At 44.2% G+C, this 21380-nt stretch overlaps 1 protein-coding gene across 1 annotated transcript in view; it reads right to left on the reverse strand.

The window, feature by feature from the left end:
• Window positions 1-412: 412 nt before the first annotated feature.
• The window catches only part of LOC124775214 (neuroligin-2-like), a 155581-nt gene continuing 134613 nt past the window's right edge, over window positions 413-21380 (reverse strand). Inside the window, exons 7-8 of the mRNA XM_047250053.1 lie at window positions 10993-11111; window positions 413-2724 (exon numbers count right to left, since the gene is read on the reverse strand). Coding sequence (XP_047106009.1) covers window positions 1718-2724; window positions 10993-11111 — 1126 coding nt within the window. The 3' untranslated portion in view covers window positions 413-1717. The remainder of the gene's footprint in view (window positions 2725-10992; window positions 11112-21380) is intronic.

Below are 21380 nucleotides of genomic sequence, written 5' to 3' on the forward strand. Positions count from 1 at the left end.
ATGTTACCCGCTGGTCATCAGCTTTGAAGTAAATAGCGATGAAGAGGAATTTATATTTTTGCAATTTAATATAAGATTGCATTATGTCTATAGGTTTCTTTGTCTTACTACGATTCTGTCCGTAACGTTATGAATGAAGAAAACACGATAAAGTTTTGCAATGAACATTTGAACCACGATAACTATTTGTTAATTGTATAATATTAAGTCAATGTAAATCCTCTCGTGTCAACGCTATTTTCTTTTGTAACAAAATGCAGATTTTACGTTGAGGAACTATGACCGTGATTTCTTGTGCAGGCTCTCACCTGAAAATTCAGGGAAGGTTAGAGGGACAGACAGAAACTTTATCATTCGTAATGTTTATCATTCTTAATATTTTCAAAAATACTTTATTTTTAACGTTCTCAAAGTTTCAGATATTTTTCTTACAATTCAACTGAATTAGACAATTGTTTCAGCTGTACTGTGTATAACTTCGTTCTCCACGTAGTTACAAGTTCTATAGGTACATAAATATTTATGTTAATAACTTTCTGCACACGCCAGTAGCACACTTATTGAGCCGTTGAGCCATATATTCGGAATTCTGACGTATGAACACACACGCTTCCATCACTCACTTCGTCACACATATTAAGTTTTTTTAGAAAGGCCTTTCCCGTCTTCCATCAGTTCAGCACAAACTTAAAAAATGGCAGACCCGTGCGGATACTGAAATCTGGCAAGGAAACACGCAGACACGAACACGCAACATCAGATTATGAAACCGTGGTTAAATGAAACTCAAATGATGTTCGTTTCCTGACATGTATTATAAAATGTTACACCAGTGACTATCGTACTTGTTTATTACCTTGTGATGTGGCAACTGATGGTTCAGACGCAGACAGAGGGTAACGAATGGATATCGTGATAAGCATAAATATTCATAAATACGATAAATAATTTGGAGTCACGTTAAGTGATGCTCACATGAGCAGACCACATGTGAGTACAACAGATGGCACGGAGCTTATGGGAAATGATTTTATAGAGGCGTAAGTCCGAACTGTATATGTTGGTTTTCTTCTCGAGATCTGAGCAAAGCGATGTGTTATCGAGGAACGTCTGCAGGTTAGCAAACAAGGCTGAAAGCACAAATGCATAAAGATATATTGTGACTGAGAAGGGTCGTAGATATTCGTATTGTTCTTGCGAGTTACTGACTTCTTAATGGATAGATGACGTTTCTTTCACGCAATGTTTTAATCAACAATAATATGACGTTATTTTACGAGAATGGACAGACATAATCAAAGGACAGTAGGTACTTTGGATTTTGAGGGAGTTTTGGTAAATAGACTTTGGCAGAAACCAATATAGGTTTCGATAAATAGTGAATATTTCTGTCACGCATTTGCAGCTCATTGTGACTATAAAGAGGGGAGAAATATCCGATCATATTACACGTGTGCCCTCTTCGTGCTGCAGACGTTCATAAAAGGAATTCGTGAACATTACTGCAGAGTTAAGGAGTGTCCCTGTGTGGAGGATTATGCGACGGACGACGTAGCTCAAGTGCCTTTACGATGGCTTCAGTCCACCACGACCCGGCCTAAAAGGGTTCATCCGCATTGCCCACTGTCCCCGTTAGTATTTCGCGGAGCAGTGCCTCATGTGGCCACCCTGCAGCGTATAGGCTGGTTCACACATCCGTCGTCATGTAGTCCTGCTGTCACACACGCAGCTCCTCCATTTTGTTGGCGGCACTCGCGGCTGCCGCCGCCGCTGCCGCCCCCGCGGCGGCGGCAGCAGCCCCCTTCTTCTTGGTGAGCGTCCCGGAACCGCCCCCGGCTAGCAGTGGGATAGCGTGCGGCGGCAGCAGGGGTTGGGATTCGGGCTGCGCCGTCGCGGACAGCGCGGGGATGGCCGCCGGCTTCGGCGTCTTCGGTGGGGGCGGAGGCCTCGGCACTGAGACTCCTCCAGGTGTTCCGCCGCCTCCGCTCCCTGGTACACCGCCCCCGCCACTCCCGCCGTTGCCCGTAGCGGACGGCAAGTCGGCGAACTCGGGAGGAGGCATCTGGTGGTGGTGTGCGTGGTGGTGGTGCGGACCGTGCGGGTCCCCTTTGCCGCTGTCCGCCACCAGCAGGTCGCCGCAGATGCTGTTGGGCATCTGGCCGTTCTCGGACCGCTTCTTACCGACGACGGCCGCCGCCCCGCCTCCGACACTGCCCCCTCCGCCTCCGGGACCTCCTCCGCCGCTGCCGCCCTGCAGCCGCGTCTTGTCGCGCTGGTAGTAGACGCCCGCGAAGATGAGCACGTTGAGGATGAGCAGCGAGCAGCCGATGGCGATGGTGACGCTAAGTGCCGTAGAGTAGGCCGCGAAGCCGTCCTCCGGCTGCTGTGGCGGCGCGGCGGCGGAGGCTGAAATGGCGGACGCGGAGTCCTCGTTGGCGGCGGCTGGAGGCTGGCTCGGCGCCGTCGCGTTATCGCCGCCGGACGTCGCGGGCGGCGTGGGCGTCGCGGCTGCGCCTCCACCGACGGCGGAGTCGGGGGCTGCAGGCGCGAGGGGGCGGCTCGTCACGAGTGGTGGCAGCGGGGGCGGTGCGCCGTCGTCGTCGGGCAGCCGGTGGTGGGAGGCGGGCACGTCGTCGCCGCCGGGACGGTGCAGGTCGGGCACCAGGTTCAGCCAGAAGGAGAGCCGGTGCGCGCGGTAGTGCGTCTTCACCTTTGGCTTCGTGTCTGCGTGAACAACATATAAACGAATCAAGGAACGAAGGGCTCCGACAACCCTGAAAAGCCTGGATGTACGCTAGAAACCAACAGATTTTTAATGACACATGAACAAAGTGCACACATCCTTACTTCAGTATTCATCGTAAAAATGAGAAAGGCTCGTATTTGTAAATGCTGACATAAATGTGACAATTTGATATTACGTTTAAATACACTCTAATTTTGATAAGGTAAAGTAAGGCATTTGATGTAACCTCATTGGTTGTATTATCTTCATAGATCTAAAATCCTACATGTAATGTATGGCACTGACATTGAAACACGTAACGATTACATAGCAAAGGGAGACGTTCAGTAAATGAATAACAGGTCACCGACATATTTCCAAGCAACGGTATAGCAGGACTTTTTTTCCGTAGCATAACAGAATCAAGACTTAAGGAAAATGAAGACAGGTTTACAGGATTTGTCGACATAGAAAATATTTCGGCGATGTAAGTTGGGACAGGATGTTCGAAATTCTCGTCGAAAACGCGATGACGGAAGTAAATGACATATGCAGCACATGATTGCAGAACCTGGCTGTTATGTAATACAGATTTTTGATGGGGTATAGCAGTAACTAGCCACATATCGGTTTATGGATACTGTTTTGAAGAAGTACCGTTATCTGTTTCGAACTGATAGTACTAATCATCAGGCAGTTTTCACGTTTCCGCCGAAATACATGTTACGTTGGATTACAGGTGACCTGCCGCAGGATAACCTACGGTTCGCAGTTACAAAGTTGTAATAATGATGGTTGCTCTAAAGACTTAGAATAAAATTATCGTGATGTTTCCGACAGTGTCGTTTATTTTTACTGTTTCCTTTTTCTTCTCAACGATTCGCGTCATGTTTTTCGTATTGTTACACACAAATTTTACACACATTCGTTGGGCCACAAAACTATTTACTAATGTGAATCACATATTATGATACACTTGAAACACATCAAAATGAATACAGATTCGTTATACAGTACATGAGCGCCAACGATTTGTGTCAGACTGATTCTTTCCATAACTGCGGCATTTCGGGATAGGGTGTCATTAAACTGAGAACTCATTTTACGTTAAGTATAATGTGTTGAATATGGAGGAGTAAAAATACAACGAATATTAATATAAGTCGCTGGAGCAAAATGATGAACAGAGAACTTTCACGCGGAATCTTGGTAAGTGCACTTAAAAACAAGTCTGCTCAAAAATGGTTCATACGGCTCAGAGCACTATGGGAAATAACATCTGAGGTCAGCAGTCCCCTAGAACATAGAATTACTAGAACCTAACTAACCTAACGACATCACACACATCCATGCCTGAGGCAGGATTCGAACCTGCGAGCGTAGCGTTCGCGTGGTTCCAGACTGAAGCGGCTAGAACCCCTCGGCCACACAGACCGCCTAAACAAGTTTGTTGCACAGCCGTCATTACGCTTTCGTAATTGTGAATTGTTGTTTATCCTAGGGCAAATCACCTTCAAACGAACGTATCATGTATTTTGGGGAAACACTGAAAGTCGTCTACTGATGAGTATTATCAAATCGATAACGGGTTTCAAAATGTTTTTCGATACATTATCCAAAATCCAAGTGCAGCTGGTTAGTGCAGTACACAATCAACAATTTGTAATAAAAGACAGGTTCACGATTCGGATTAAAATTCAGGGTGAAAGAATATCAGTGCTAATAAATGATGATGAAATTTCTGTCCTTAGAGAATGAGAATAATTACATAACCTGCTAAATGCAATGAACAGCATAATGAGTACAGAATGTGGACTGAGAGGAAGCTGAATAAAACGTAGGTAATAAGGCGTAGGAGTAATTTGTTTAGCGATAAACTTAATATCAGAACTAAAGAACAAAAACTAGACGAGGGAATTCTGATAGCTTGGAAGCTAAACTGCTTCCGGTGGACGAAGCAATGAGGATATAACAATCAGACTATCAAATGCAAAGAGGGGTATTCCTCCCAAATAGTAGTCACCTAGTGTCAAACGTAAGCCGTATTTCGATCAAGTTATTTCCGAGATGGACGGTGGGAACACAGCATCGTATGGAATCGAATGACAGACTTTGATAAAACCGGAAAACAAAATAATAGCGTTTAAGGTATAGTGCTATACAAGTATATTGAAAAACATGGGCTTCTCAGATAAGGAATGAAAAAAGTCCTTCATAGAACCAGCGAAAAGACCAACATATGCCGAAAAACAACAGGAATTAGGGACAAGATGATAGAAAATGTGTCAACACACCTGCGAATAATTCAGGACAAATGTTGCATGTGCTACTCTGAGATGAAGATGTCGCCACAGGAGAGAGATTGGAGACGTGATACAACAAACCAGACAATTTGTCTTTCGTTTGAAAAAGAAAGTGAAATGATCATTGTCATCAACTGGGAGTTGAATCCTAATTTTACTCCCTCTCGTTTCCTAAAAAAGGTACAACGTTTGTGCGTTTCTATCTTTCTTCCATAAACAGTGAGAAGAAGAGCTTCGGATAGTAGCAATAAGGGTGTCCTGAGACCATGACATCTCTCTCAAAATCCTTACATCTCGGACGGTAAGACAGACACCGTCGGTGGAGCCTCAGTAATGTCTGCACGTGCCGTGAACTAACAATCCAGAAAAAGGACAAAAACGTATTTTATTCATAATTTTAGACAACAAATCCGTGGTGCACAATGGGGTACAGAACTGTAGTGCACGAGTACCTGTGTTGTGGAACCTGGCCGAGTCTAAATTTAGGTACTACTTTGTAGATTTTTGTTCTCTAATTCACATATCAAAAAAATGCTTTGCATTACCTCAGTTCCGAGTGTTTCAGAACATGTACAGGAAATTGGCATAGAGATCAACATAAACATAATATCCGCCCTTTCCTATTGCTTATGAAAACCACACACGCATATTGCACCACCACACAGAGAGACCTTCAGAGGTGGTGGTCCAGATTGCTCTACACACCGGTACCTCTAATACCCAGTAGCACGTCCTCTCACATTGATGCATGCCTTTATTTGTCTGGCATACCATCCACAAGTTCATCAAGACACTGTCAGCCCCGGTTGTCCCACTCCTCAACGGCGATTCGGCGTAGATCCCTTATAGCCGTTGGTGGCTCACGTCTTCCATGAACAGCCCTTTTAAATCTATCCCACGGATGTGCAATAGGGTTCTTGTCTAGAGAATATGCTGGCCACTTTAGTCGAGCGATTTCGTTATCCTGAAGGAATTCATTCACAAGATGTGCACGACGGGGGCGCCAATGGTCGTCCATGAAGACGAATGCCTCGCCAATATTCTGCCGATATGGTTGCACTATCGGTCGGAGGATGGCATTCACGTATCGTACAGCCATTTCGGCGCCTTCCAAGACCACCAGAAGCGTACGTCAACCCCACATAATGCCACCTCAAAACAGCAGGGATCCTCCAGCTTGCTGCACTCGCTGAACAGCGTGTCTAAGGCGTTCAGCCTGACCGGGTTGGTTGATGGCACATGCGACATTCATTCGGTGAAGAGGACGTGATGCCAATCCTGAGCGGTCCATTCTGCATGTTGTTGGACCCATCTGTTCTGCGCTGCATGGTGTCGTGGTTGCAAAGTTGGACCTTGCCATGGACGTCGGGAGTGAAGTTGCGCATCATTGTAGCCTGTTGCGCATAGTTTGAGTCTTAACACGACGTCCTTTGGCTGCACGAAAAGCATTATTCATCATGGTGGTGTTGTTGTCAGGGTTCCTCCGAGCCACTGTCCGTTAAGCAGCGGTCATCCACCGCAGTAGTAGACCATGGATTATCTCTCTGTACCTCCTCCATGCCCAAACAACATCGCTTTGGTTCTCTCAGAGACGCCTCGACACCTCGATTGTTGAAAGCCGTGCCCAGCACAAAGTAACAATGAGGACGCGATCGAACAGCGGTATTGACCGTCTAGGCATGGATGAACTACAGACAAAATGAGCCGTGTAGCTCCTTCCTCGTGGAATGACTGGAACTGATCGGCTGTCGCAGTCGCTCCGTCTAATAGGCGCTGCTCATGTTTACATCTCTGGGCGAGTTTAGTGACATCTCCGAACAGTCAAAGGGACTGTGTATGAGTTATAATATCCACAGTCAACGTCTATCTTCAGGAGTTCTGGAAACGGGGGTGACGCAAAACTTTTTTTAATGTGTGTAATGTGCCTCGACTCATGTAGAAACTTTATTTTATTAAGAGGTTGACGTATTACACGTATGCTAAGTGTCTTGAAACTTGAGGGTCCGGATGATATACGTATCTTTAGGACAACATTAACTCAGACAAGTGACGGTGGAGAAAGAAAACTGTCATTAACTTGATGCTACAACAATATATCCACTTGTATGATGCAATTCAGCGAAGCTACACTCCTGGAAATGGAAAAAAGAACACATTGACACCGGTGTGTCAGACCCACCATACTTGCTCCGGACACTGCGAGAGGGCTGTACAAGCAATGATCACACGCACGGCACAGCGGACACACGAGGAACCGCGGTGTTGGCCGTCGAATTGCGCTAGCTGCGCAGCATTTGTGCACCGCCGCCGTCAGTGTCAGCCAGTTTGCCGTGGCATACGGAGCTCCATCGCAGTCTTTAACACTGGTAGCATGCCGCGACAGCGTGGGCGTGAACCGTATGTGCAGTTGACGGACTTTGAGCGAGGGCGTATAGTGGGCATGCGGGAGGCCGGGTGGACGTACCGCCGAATTGCTCAACACGTGGGGCGTGAGGTCTCCACAGTACATCGATGTTGTCGCCAGTGGTCGGCGGAAGGTGCACGTGCCCGTCGACCTGGGACCGGACCGCAGCGACGCACGGATGCACGCCAAGACCGTAGGATCCTACGCAGTGCCGTAGGGGACCGCACCGCCACTTCCCAGCAAATTAGGGACACTGTTGCTCCTGGGGTATCGGCGAGGACCATTCGCAACCGTCTCCATGAAGCTGGGCTACGGTCCCGCACACCGTTAGGCCGTCTTCCGCTCACGCCCCAACATCGTGCAGCCCGCCTCCAGTGGTGTCGCGACAGGCGTGAATGGAGGGACGAATGGAGACGTGTCGTCTTCAGCGATGAGAGTCGCTTCTGCCTTGGTGCCAATGATGGTCGTATGCGTGTTTGGCGCCGTGCAGGTGAGCGCCACAATCAGGACTGCATACGACCGAGGCACACAGGGCCAACACCCGGCATCGTGGTGTGGGGAGCGATCTCCTACACTGGCCGTACACCACTGGTGATCGTCGAGGGGACACTGAATAGTGCACGGTACATCCAAACCGTCATCGAACCCATCGTTCTACCATTCCTAGACCGGCAAGGGAACTTGCTGTTCCAACAGGACAATGCACGTCCGCATGTATCCCGTGCCACCCAACGTGCTCTAGAAGGTGTAGTAAGTCAACTACCCTGGCCAGCAAGATCTCCGGATCTGTCCCCCATTGAGCATGTTTGGGACTGGATGAAGCGTCGTCTCACGCGGTCTGCACGTCCAGCACGAACGCTGGTCCAACTGAGGCGCCAGGTGGAAATGGCTTGGCAAGCCGTTCCACAGGACTACATCCAGCATCTCTACGATCGTCTCCATGGGAGAATAGCAGCCTGCATTGCTGCGAAAGGTGGATATACACTGTACTAGTGCCGACATTGTGCATGCTCTGTTGCCTGTGTCTATGTGCCTGTGGTTCTGTCAGTGTGATCATGTGATGTATCTGACCCCAGAAATGTGTCAATAAAGTTTCCCCTTCCTGGGACAATGAATTCACGGTGTTCTTATTTCAATTTCCAGGAGTGTATTAATGGAAATCGCGAGACTAGAATTGGAGATCCGCTCTTGCTGGAAACGGACCCAATGTCTCCACTGCTGCAGGACCTCAGCTAGATTAATTTCTGAATTTATTTTTCTTGTCATAGCAGGTAGAACTTAAATTACATCAAACGTTATGTTTTGTCAAATGGTCGGATTTATTGGTGAGCTACTTCTACTGCTCATATTGCAGTGTGCAGTTGAGACAATAATCATTTAAGTAGTGATATTTTTGCTACTAAGTCGGTTGGTACATTGAACTTCTCTCGATTAGGCTGAAGTGATGTAACTACTGTAAATATGCTATTGTATGTGATTCATCTTGAGTAAACGAACAAACGAAAATCGCTTTTTTTTCTTTTGCCCAGACATGCTTCGCTGAAATTACAGTATTTCTGTGTTTCTTTTTTTTAAAAAAAAAAACAAATTTTCGTTCTACTAAACAGCGGGGAAAGTTCTTTAGTACATGTACATACAAAAATTGGAGTTTCTCAATAAATATTCACAAATTTGAAAACAGACTCGATTTTTATACATGGCTAGTTACAACTTACTACGGTTTTCCTATGTTTTGCGTTCTACTGTGTTTCTTTCACAGTTAGGCATTTGCAACAATGTAAAACTTATTTTAGAAATGTTATTTAGATCGAGAGACTAACATTACTTAATTGTGTGTGAAAGCCCGAAACAATTTTGACAGTGTAAAATGGTGTAAGGTGTTCGAAATTCTCGGAAATGTACGTATAAGCTGCAGGGAAATACGAGTAATAAACAATACTTACAAAAACCAAAAGGAGCAATAAAAATGGAAAACCGAGAAATAAGTACTCATATTAAAAAGGGTGTTAAACACAGATGCACTGTCTCACACCCACTATTCAGTCTATATATCGAAGAAGCAATGAATAAGAAGAAAAGTAAGCTCGGCACTGAGATAGGAATTTAGATGATTCAGATGGTTCTGATGGCTCTGAGCACTATGGGACTTAACATCTGAGGTCATCAGTCCCCTAGAACGTAGAACTGTTTAAACCTAACTAACCTAGGGACATCACACACATCCATGCCCGAGGCAGGATTCGAACCTGCGACCGCAGCAGTCGCGCGGTTCCGGACTGACGCACCTAGAACCGCTTGGCCACCACGGTCGGCGATTGGAATTTAGGGTGAATTTATACAACTGATGATATTCACTGATGATGGTTGCTATTCTCTGTGAAGGTAAAGAATAAATACGGAACCTGTTGAATGGCACTGACTATCTTATGGGCACATAGTTCGGACTCAAAGTAAACTGAAGAAAGGCCAGTAACAAGTATTAACGGAACTGAAATTAGCGATAAATTTAACATCAAAATAGAGGACCACAAAGAAAACGAAATGAAAGAATTTTTCTACCTTGGAAACAAAATAGCGCATGAGGAACAAGGTCTGAACGACATAAAATGGAGACTGGAACAGGGGAACTAGCAAAGAGGATATTCCTGGCCAAAGCTTTTCTAGTAGTCTCAAATATCGGTTTTCATGACAAGAATAAACTTTTGATGATATACGTTTGGAGCATAGAATGGTGTGGAAGCGAATCATTGACGATTGGGAAATTGGAAAGTAGGAGAATCAAGGCGTTAGTGATGCTCTGCTATAGAAGGAGGCTGGATATCTAGAGTCAGTGTAGAAAAGAGTAAAGGGGTTTTCCACATTATCGACGAAGGGAGGAACATGTGGGAAACACTGACAAGACTGAGAGACAGAATTACAGTATATCTGTTTTGACATCAGCGAACTATAGAACTAGAGGGAACTGTAGGGGATTAAAAACTGTAGGGGAAGAAGACTGAGACTGTGTAATATGCGATTCTAAAATGATAAGTAGTAAAATATATTTACGGAATCTTGACTTTGCGATACTTTAGATGTAAAAAGTGGATCAGGCGTAAGAATATGTACCTGAGAAAGATACTAAAGAATCCGCAACATATCTTGTTTTCAGTAATAACCAAACAGACGAATTGCACTCTGAGATGATAGAGACATTAGTATATCACACAGTTTAATTTGCTCAGTAACCTAAAAGTGAATTCATTCATCTTTCTTCAGGAGAATATTTCTTCACAAGTTTAGTACTTGGGCAGGTTTCCGTTTATCGAATATAGTAAATGACCAGGAACTGCATTGCCTTCGTTAACTTCACAAAATGATCTGCAACGATTAAAATGTGTAGTCTTATCGTTGATGAAAAAATAAGTAGCGAGAAGTGACGAATGGGTTATTGTGTATGAAAATACAAGTACCAGTTGAAGAGAGGTACCCGTTAGTGCTATGGTGGCAGCGACAGTAGCCAACAATGCCAGTAAAGGCTTATTATTTCTGAGTGCTGTAATGTAGGAATGGACAAGTACCGAGGTTGAGGTACTTCTTGTGGACTGCCTCGTACGCCGTCCACTCGATGTTCTTGAAGCGGTTCCTCTCCTGGCGCGCCCCGTGCACCAGGTCCGGCTCTTGCGGTTCGTTCGGATTCCTGAAGCAGAACAACCACTCCTGTGAAACACTACTCATGTTGAACTAGTACAGAATTATTAAAACACTAGTCAAACGAGAAAAAGAAAAAAAACTTCTGCCTTTGTTAAATACATAATTTCATCTCTGAGCCAATGAAGATTCTTTTACTTTGCGCTTGAAAATGTAGAGGAACATGTTACTTTGACTTGCTTTATAACGAATAACCTAGTACACAAATGTTTGCACAGTAACGCAAAACAGCAACGTCAGTTAAAATTTGATGACACTTGAGGGAGACTGCATGTAAAATCATGAAAATGGAAGACATTATCTGGCATATTTACTGGTTTCTCCTACTCAGTGAAGCAAGAATTCGTGCTTGACCCCACTTCAGCAGTTTACTCACCAAATAGTTTTGATATCTCGACAGATAGGTTCTGTGTAACACCAAGTTAGAACTGATAGAGAAACTGATCAAAATTTCCACTTGGTGTAAAGAACAGCAACTCTTCTTAAATGTAGGCAAATGTAACATAGTACCTACAAGAAAGGGAAAAAGGAACAACGGTAAAGATCACAAGACTACTGGCGTAAATCTTAAGCACGCCATGTCGTATAAGTATTAGGTGTAACACTAAGAAGTGACACCGAATGGGGCGGTCATATAAGATTAGTATTTGAGAAGGAGAAAGGGATTTTAGTAACGGTAATACATTTGTAAACGAATTCGCATACCAAACGCAAGTATGACCTATTCTAGACTTCTCTTACTGTGTTTAAATTCCTTACAATGGCGGCATTCGGAGACGCACTGCCACGTTCGTTAAGTAGTCGGTTTAGTCGATACGGAAAACTAACAGATACGTTCAGGAAATGTACATGGGAATCTTTGGAGGGAAGGCGATACAGTTATTGTCAAAATCTATTGGTTAATATAAAAAAAATATCATTCAAATACTGTGACAATAAAACAAGAGAGAACAGGGCGAGTACGGAGGCATATAATAAGGTAATAAGGTACTTTCCTGTCGCTCAGTATGCTAACGACACAAGCAAGGAAATCGATACCTCTAGTACGAAACAAATCCAAACACAAAGACGGGGTGTGAGCATTTAGTTCGCAGGAAACCACGTTTAAGAAAACTATGAAAATGAAGTGTTATATGAAGCCAAGGACTATGAAAATGAAATATTATACGACGTCATGCTCTGGAATTTGATAGAAACTCGGCACTATTAATTTCGTTTAGAACTAAGGTAAGATTCGCTGGAACTACAGACAGAAGTCAGGAAGATCACGAAGACATTTTAAATGCAGCCATCGAAGTTAGTGTTCGAGGATCGTGGATACTGAAGAATAAGTGCAAGGTTGATGAGGAGAAAAGTAAAAGTCATAAAATGGAAATCATGACGAACATGTTTGTCAAACTTTAACTTCTTACATTAAATGATCTCTCTGGTTACTTGTTTCATTTACGTATTTTTCAGTGTTGAAATAAATTAATACAGACACGTTCGCGAATTCATACTCAGGTGAAAGTCCGTGGATTTAATTCTCATCACGTTAAAAGGTGCTTAAGATGTTACGTGTCTAGAAACTAACCAGATACCTAGTCAAAACGTAAGTTGTAGCTATACTCACAACTCAGAAGATGTTGTTGTTGTTGTGGTCTTCAGTCCTGAGACTGGTTTGATGCAGCTCTCCATGCTACTCTATCCTGTGCAAGCTGCTTCATCTCCCAGTACCTACTGCAACCTACATCCTTCTGAATCTGCTTGGTGTATTCATCTCTTGGTCTCCCTCTACGATTTTTACCCTCCACGCTGCCCTACAATACTAAATTGGTGATCCGTTGATGCCTCAGAACATGTCCTATCAACCGATCCCTTCTTCTAATCAAGTTGTGCCACAAACTTCTCTTCTCCCCAATCCTATTCAACACCTCCTCTTTAGTTATTTGATTTACCCATCTAATCTTCAGCATTCTTCTGTAGCACCACATTTCGAAAGCTTCTATTCTCTTCTTGTCTAAACTCTTTATCGTCCATGTTTCACTTCCATACATGGCTAAACTCCATACGAATACTTTCAGAAACGACTTCCTGACACTTAAATCTATATTCGATGTTAACAAATTTCTCTTCTTCTGAAACGCTTTCCTTCCCATTGCCAGTCTAACTCAGAAGATATTTGAAGGAAGTCAATAAATTCAGACACGGCTTTGTCTCAGATATTGATTCCCTATACTCGAAACAATAGCGCATGGTGGGAGCTATATCAGTCGACTTTCTTCCAGTAGCTCCTGTGAAGCTCAGAATCGTTGTATACCTTTAGTACTGATAGATACTGTGTTTGGGCATAAACATGGAAACAACGAGAGATATATATGCTTGAACGTAGATGCAGAGTCTAGCTAATCCTGCAGGTTGCGCTGTAGGATCTGACCACCAGCGGTACCTCTGTAACAATGTCCTGAATACGCTACAAGTGTCAGCCCTTTGTCACAAAAGTGCTCATTGTTGTTACGAGTGCATGAAGACTGAGCTAAGCGAAATCAAAGAGATAATTGTTGGTACTCGATGGTGGGTGTCGCCATAAACAAGGCAGCTGAAGTATTTGGGTTTCAAGAGGCACCGTATCCATCATTTATACCGCATACAGGGAAACCGGTGAAACATCAACCGCTAGTCCACAACACAGTCGAAGTATGTGTTTAGTGAACTTGAGAGGCGGTCACTGAAGAGGATTCTGAAGAAACACAAGAGGTCGAAAACTGCTAAAGTCCCTGCAGAAGTGAATGTCGTAATCGCGGACGCTGTAAGCACCAAAACAACGCGAAAGTAACTCCATAAACAAGGGAACTGTAGGGCGAGCTGTAATTCCAAAATCACTTGTCAGTATCGCAATGCTCATAAAAGGAAAACATGGTGTCGAAGCCATAAAACCTAACCTATGGATCAACGGAAGGGAGTAATTTGATCGGATTAGTCTTGTTTCAAAATGTTCCCAACTTCAGGCCAGGTTGACGTTCAAAAGTGAAATAAGGCGGGGATTCGGTGATGGCAGTCGTGGTTACTCTGCAAGATCACGTAACTGCCAGAGGTTATGTCACACAATTTTGGCTGATCAGGTCCCTCCTGTAGTACAGTCTTTGTCCCCTGATGATGATGGTGCTGTGTTCGCAGAGATTAGGGCCCCTCTTCACACTGCTCGCATTGTCCTGCACTGATTTTATGAGCACTGGGATGAGTTGTCACATCTCCTCGGCCACCACAGTCACCAATTTTCAATATTATTGAGCCTTTGCAATCTACTTTAGAGAGAAGGGTGCATGATTGTTATCCATCTCAGTCGTCATTACAAGAACTTGACACTATTATGCAGGAAGAATGGTATACCATTCCCTTGAAAACCATGCAGGACCTGAATTTATCCACCCCCATACGGCTTGAAACTGTTATGAGTGTCAACGTGCTCCTGTACCGTAATTCCATATATACTACTGGCCATTAAAATTGCTACACCAAGAACAAATGCAGAAGATAAACGGGTATTCATTGGACAAATATATTGTACTAGAACTGACATGTGATTACGTTTTCACGCAATTTGGCTGCATAGATCCTGAGAAATCAGTACCCAGAACAACCACCTCTGGCCGTAATAACGGCCTTGATACGCCTGGACACTGAGTCAAACAGAGCTTGGATGGTGTGTACAGGTACAGCTGCCTATGCAGCTTCAACGCGATACCACAGTTCATCAAGAGTAGTGACTGTCGTCTTGTGACGAGCCAGTTGCTCGGCACCATTAACCAGACGTTTTCAATTGGTAAGAGATCTGGAGAATGTGCTGGCCAGGGCCGCAGTCGAACATTTTCTGTATCCAGAAAGGCCCGTAAGGGACCTGCAACATGCGGTCGTGCATTACCCTGCTGAAATGTAGGGTTTCGCAGCGATTGAATGAAGGTTAGAGCCACGGGTCAAAACACATATGAAATGTAACGTCCACTGTTCAAAGTGCCGGCAATGCGAACAAGAGGTGACCGAGACGTGTAACCAATGCCACCCGCTACCATCACGCCGGGTGATACGTCAATGTGACCATCATGATGCTGTAAACAGAACCTGGATTCATCCGAAAAAATTACGTTTTGTCATTCGTGCACCCAGGTTCGTCGTTGAGTACAGCATCGCAGGAGCTCCTGTCTGTGACGCCGCGTCAAGGGTAACCGCAGCCATGGCCTCTGAGCTGATAGTCCATGCTGCTGCAAACGTCGTCGAACTGTTCGTGCAGATGGTTGTTGTCTTGCAAATGTCCCCATCTGTTGACTCAGGGATCGAGACGTGGCTGCAAGATCCGTTACATTCATGCAGTTACGATGGCTGTCATCTCGACTGCTAGTGATACGAGGCCGTTGGGATCCAGCACGGCGTTCCGTATTACCCTCCTGAACCCACCGATTCCATATTCTGCTAACAGTAATTAGATATCGACCAACGCGAACAGCAATGTCGCGACACGATAAACCGTAATAGCGATAGGCTACAACCCGACAAACGTGATGGTACGTCTTTCTCCTCCTTACACGAGGCATCACAACAACGTTTCACCAGGCAACGCCGGTCAGCTGCTGTTTGTGTATGAGAAATCGGTTGGAAGCTTTCCTCATGTCAGCACGTTGTAGGTGTAGCCACCGGCGCCAGCCATGTGTGAATGCTCTGAAAAGCTAATCATTTGTATATCACAGCATCTTCTTCCTGTCGGTTAAAGTTCGCGTCTGTAGCACGTCATCTAACGGTGTGGCAATTTTAATGGCCAGTAGTGTATCTTTCACCCCTGCCGAGCAGTGCTCACTTGAATTCCTTCAATCTTCTTCCTTAATCTGACCTCATTGCTGTTCCATTAAACCGAGTTCTCATGTGTACGCTGCAAAGATTTTTTATGAGTGGTTTCCGTTTCTCCTATAATGGATTTTCCCAGAGCTCTCCCATCGTATCGATAACTTCGCATGCCCATTTTACAACAGATATCATGTGGTCACTGCCGTTTCATGTCGTCTCACAACATTGCGCTTGCGTATCAATAAGATGTTATCAGATTTAAGAAAACGTAGAGGAAATTTCCGCTTATTTATGTGCACTGTCACGTATTTAACCAAATTAATTTAAAGCTGCCATATATTTCACCATACATATGCGTTACCACCATCTCAACAAGGGTTGGAACTTAAACAGTGGCAACCACTTATTCACGACCGATACAAAAGAGTTACATGTTGGAATCTGCTACTGTTCTTCAAAGTAGTCACCAGCATTGTGTAGAACCCGTGGCCAGTGATGTGGAAGGCGTAGTATACCGTTAGCCGAGCGTGTTCTGCTGACGGTGCGAATGTAGCGGTCTACTGCCTGTCGCAAAACTGGAACAGTTCTGAAGCGAATGCCATGAAGTGGTTCCTTCATCTTCGGAGTCAAATCAAAGTCACAAGGACTTAAGTACGGGGAGTGTGGTGGATGGTAGAGTACTTCCTATTCCCATCGACCGAACAGAGCAGCCACACTTTGCGCTATATGCGGCCGCGCATTGTGGTGCAAAATAATGGATGGGTTGCGCAGAAAGTGTCGCCGCTTCTTTTGCAAAGCTGGTCGCAGGCGATGCTCAAAAAACGAACAGTAATACTATGCATTGACGGTCTGCAGTGGAGGAAAGTAATGCGTTAGGATAACACCATCACAGTGGTACACAAGAATCACCGTAACTTTACACTGCTCCATTCTTTTGTATTGATCGTGAATAAATAGTTGCCACTGTTTAAGTTCCAATCGTCGTATGTACACTCCGAACACGCCTCTATGGCATTCCCTAAAATTATTATTCATGATTAATAATAACCATCGAGGATTCCGTACTGGCTTCCATCTGTCCACAACTATTCGTGGAGGACAAACATTTGCGGAGAACTATGTAGTACCTTCCACAACAAATTATAGTCTGGTGTTCAACACTTCTTGAATATGTATGAGTGCGAAAACTACCTACTGACCTGAATGTCTGATTTGCAATACCTCGCTTGTAAAGAAAGCTTGTTTAGTGTGAGTGCTGTATCATGAGTGCTTGGTTTAGTGTACATATTATTAGAGGGAAAATTTTTGTTCTTAATGTACGTTACCGTTAATCTCAAAGCATCGCCGACTGAAAACTGAATCATAGAGTGCCACAAATGTGTTATACTCGTATGTCATTTTGAAATAATGTTTTCAACATGCGCTCTTCACCTTACATTTAAGTGAACAGGCAATTCTATCTTCGAATAGCGTATTATGTTCAAAGCTATATTGTATGTTAAAAAATGGGATAGAAACAGCAAAACAAGGTTGTTGCCCTAATATTTTCCACACGCTTAACTTAGCAAGTCAGGCGAAGAATGAGAAGTATTTCTCAAAATGGAAGTTCCTCAAAACTGAAGCAAAAATAGGCAATAGGCAATATTATACTCTTTTGTTAAGCACTCCGTCTTCAGACCACATTACCCTATTGGGACCAGCCGACCGCCGTGTCATCCTCAACTGAGGATGCGTATAGGAGCGGCGTATGGTCAGCACACTGCTCTCCCGGTCGTTATGATGGTTTTCTGTGACCGGAGCCGTTACTCTTCGGTGACGTAGCTCCTCAGATCGCATCACGAAGCTGAGTGCACCGAGGAAAATAGCAACAGTGCATTGGCGGCCCGGATGGCCACCCATCCATCTACCAGCCACGCCAGAATTCACTTAACCTCGGTGTTCTGACGGGAACCGTAGTGTCCACTGCGGCAAGGCCATTACTCGCTCTTTCGGTTAGTCCAGATAAAACGTTCGTCATACTCCCGACAACATAAAAATTATAATTAATATGTCTAAACCGATTAAACTACTATTTTATGTTCAACCAAATTTTTCGTTGTAAAATGGGAAGCAGTGGTCGATAGCAGATACTGAGTAATTTAATATGAATTTTGTAAAATTCCGTCCCATAACGATTGCTGAACTAAGATACGTCTTTCGTATTTTTGTCCACGCGAATGAAATTTACTCTGGCCACTGAGTTGCAATACTGACAAAATACACTTCGAGTGAAAATAAAGCCAGAGGGGCAATATCAAAAACCCTGAATTACAAACAAACTACTGGGTTATTGAAAGCTTAAAGAGTTTCTTTGAGTAATTTCTAAAACAGACAGTGGTACCCAGGAAACCTTGATGTGACCTTGATTACATGCAGGGCAGTAGCACAAACTGACAGCGACAATCAATCATCATTATTGACTACCCTTTTACACACTACGCAAAATTTTCACGAGTATACTAATGTGCGATAGATATTAGAGTAGAAGCGCTTTCTAGCGAAAACAGTTCTGATACGGACCAGCATTGTACATTGACCACAATTAAGCATAGGAACCGTTATATATATTTCGTTTCATCGTCTGACGGAAATTATTCCCGGCTATAGCTTCACAATCGGTTTCCCTCTTATTATTTTGCTACATATCTACTCGTCTGTCATCTCAGGACATTTGTTCCATCACAGTGGAAACACATTGTGTTACAACATATAGTCCTGGAATAACTCGATATAATCAGGAATTTACTCCATACTGTCACTGAAATGGCTGTTTAGAATATACGTAGGTAGAATCATAGGTCTAAGTTGTAATTTCGAATAATAGTATCGAACACAAATGAACTTAACACAGAAGTGACCATTCCCAGGACTTATTCGCTAATGATACAGTCTACACTTTTCTGAAGCGAAAAGTGTGGTATTGTTGTGGAGGACGTTATTACAGACTGATACTGAATTCCTGGCGGGGACCGCAAATCTGTTTATGCTGATATCTGTCAGGCTGCCACTGATTACGCCATAATCAGAAATCCGTGACGTGTCGTTAATCAAATCTGACATTACCTGCAGGAAATGAATACGAATTAGTGCCACTTCCCCGAGTAATACATTCGCATTAAGCCTTACGTCGTTCGGTCAAACGAACGAGTATGATAGTCCGGAGGTGCATCTGATGGTAAATTCGTAAAAAGCAGCGATTGTAAAATATTTGTGGTGTGATCTCTACAGTAAAGAAAATATTTATATGTTCAGTAAGCTAAAATGCTACTAAATTCAAAGACTCTTTTTGCGATTGTTATTTTTTGGTGCTGTAAGCATTTTCGGCTCCACGGACATTGTCAAGCTACCTGCAAACATATGTTGTTAGTGCGTAACTGCATATCTGTATCTGTTTGTAGCTAATAATTCCATTGCACTTACTTTCATAACACATAATTAACGCTGTCGCTGTGTAGCACTTTGTACTTCTGCGTAGTTTGGGTGTAGCGTAAACCAAACTACATATGTGTAATATGTTTCAGCAGTGGAATTCTCCTGCTGAGCCGTATTCGTTAAGACGTAAGTTGGACAGTTTCATTTGACAGTTCGGTCAACGATGTTACAAGGTCATATAAATTAGATTTTCATCTATGGAGCTGTGTGCTGTAATAGTAAATTCTTTGCTAATATTTGCTACATTTTCGGCCGCTCTTATGTGCCTAATGCATGTACTGTCCAACAAATTCTAGTGGCCGAAATTGTCTTAAGGACAAGTTGTCCTTATGTGTATGCTGAAGACGAATGTCATAGGTTTGTGGTCCGTATACATAATGAACGGTCTAGTTTCAAAGTGCGAGCGAAAGTGCCGCACTGTTTCATATGCGGCTAATAGCTCGCGATCAAAAGGGCGCTGTCTGACTTCGGATGCCGTGAGCTTTGGGGAGAAAAAACTCAAGTGCTACCAACAATCATTAACACAGTGTAGAGTCCAGCACTAACTGCTTGCAGGCTGACGTCTACAAATACTGTTGAAGGTTCTTCACGTACAGGATGCGCTAACAAAATTGCTTTCTGCAAGCTGGCTTTCACCTGTTAGAAAGCGCGCTATCCGGTGTCCGCTGTAATGGGCACCGACCTGTGGCGTGATTAGCTGCCAGAGCTACTGTCAGAGGTGCTTGTACTTTGGCTGGTCCTGGGAGAAGTTTACGACGCCTAGGAATCTTCTTAGCTGATGAAAGTCTATCGGGCGAGGAGTGTCCTTCATTATTTCAAGCTTGTCTTTCAAAAGTCGGTTGCCAAACGCTGAAATGACGTAGCCAAGGAAACTTACCTGCGTCTGACGCAGAGTACACTCTGCTTCGTTGACCACTACACCATAGTTGTGTATTCGGTCAAAGACCGCTTTGAGGTATTCTTCGTGCCCTGCGGTAGATCTGGAAAACACCAAGACGTCGTCCAGGTACGCAAAGCACAAAACGTTGCCATGTCTGTGCAGCATTTTTCAGTCCGAAGGGCATTCGTAAAACATCGAACAATCCAAATGGAGTTATCACAACAGTCTTTGGTAAGTCTTCATTCCCCTCTGGTATGTAGTTGTATGCCTTCATTCAATCGATTACGCTGAATATCGTGGATCCTGCTAATACGTTTGTGAACCCTGAGATTGTGCATTTGCTCCGGGCCCAGTAATTCTTTGCTAGGTGTAGTGGGGACGCCAAGCTACTATTTAACCTGTGGATGATGCCCGTTTGTGGCATATGTTCGGACTCCGCCTTTGCTGTATCGAAACGATCGGGAACCAATCTTCTTGGCCATCGTGAGACCGGTTGTCCTGGTATGCTCTTAATCTGGTGAACTGTGTTATGCAACACCGCGTTTACTTGTTCTCCACTTCCCAAGTTATTCAGAGCACTTCGACCCAGAGGTTCTGTGACGAACTCGAAACCCATTTTTATCTGTGCTGCATTGACGTTTGTCTGTATCCTCTGTTGACAAATAAAATCCGCTCCAAAAATAGGACCTGAGAAATTTGTCAGCATGAAATGTTACATAAATTCCTTCCAAAATCCGAGATTCACTTCTATTTCGCGATATCCATTCGTCGCTTTGGGCGAATTTTTTGCAGTATGAGCCGAGTATGCTTGGCTGACATTCTTTTTTCTGTGCCTACTTGTAATGTGCTAACGTCGGAGACCTAACAGACGATATAGTAAAGATCCGCATTGACTTCGCTTGCGTACAATCTGCGTGACGATGATAGTAGATTGGTTTGACTGTTCGTTCGCTGGGGTTCGTTATGCCGTCGACTGTCTTAGTAGGGTGCTTTTGTTGAGCTACGCCGACCGCTGGCACCGTTTGGGTAGGAACACGATGAAGTAAACTTCGTGGATCGCTCCGCGATACGCACATGATAACAACGTATCGA

This window comes from Schistocerca piceifrons, chromosome 2 (genome assembly GCF_021461385.2).
Source record: "Schistocerca piceifrons isolate TAMUIC-IGC-003096 chromosome 2, iqSchPice1.1, whole genome shotgun sequence".
NCBI lineage: Eukaryota > Metazoa > Arthropoda > Insecta > Orthoptera > Acrididae > Schistocerca > Schistocerca piceifrons.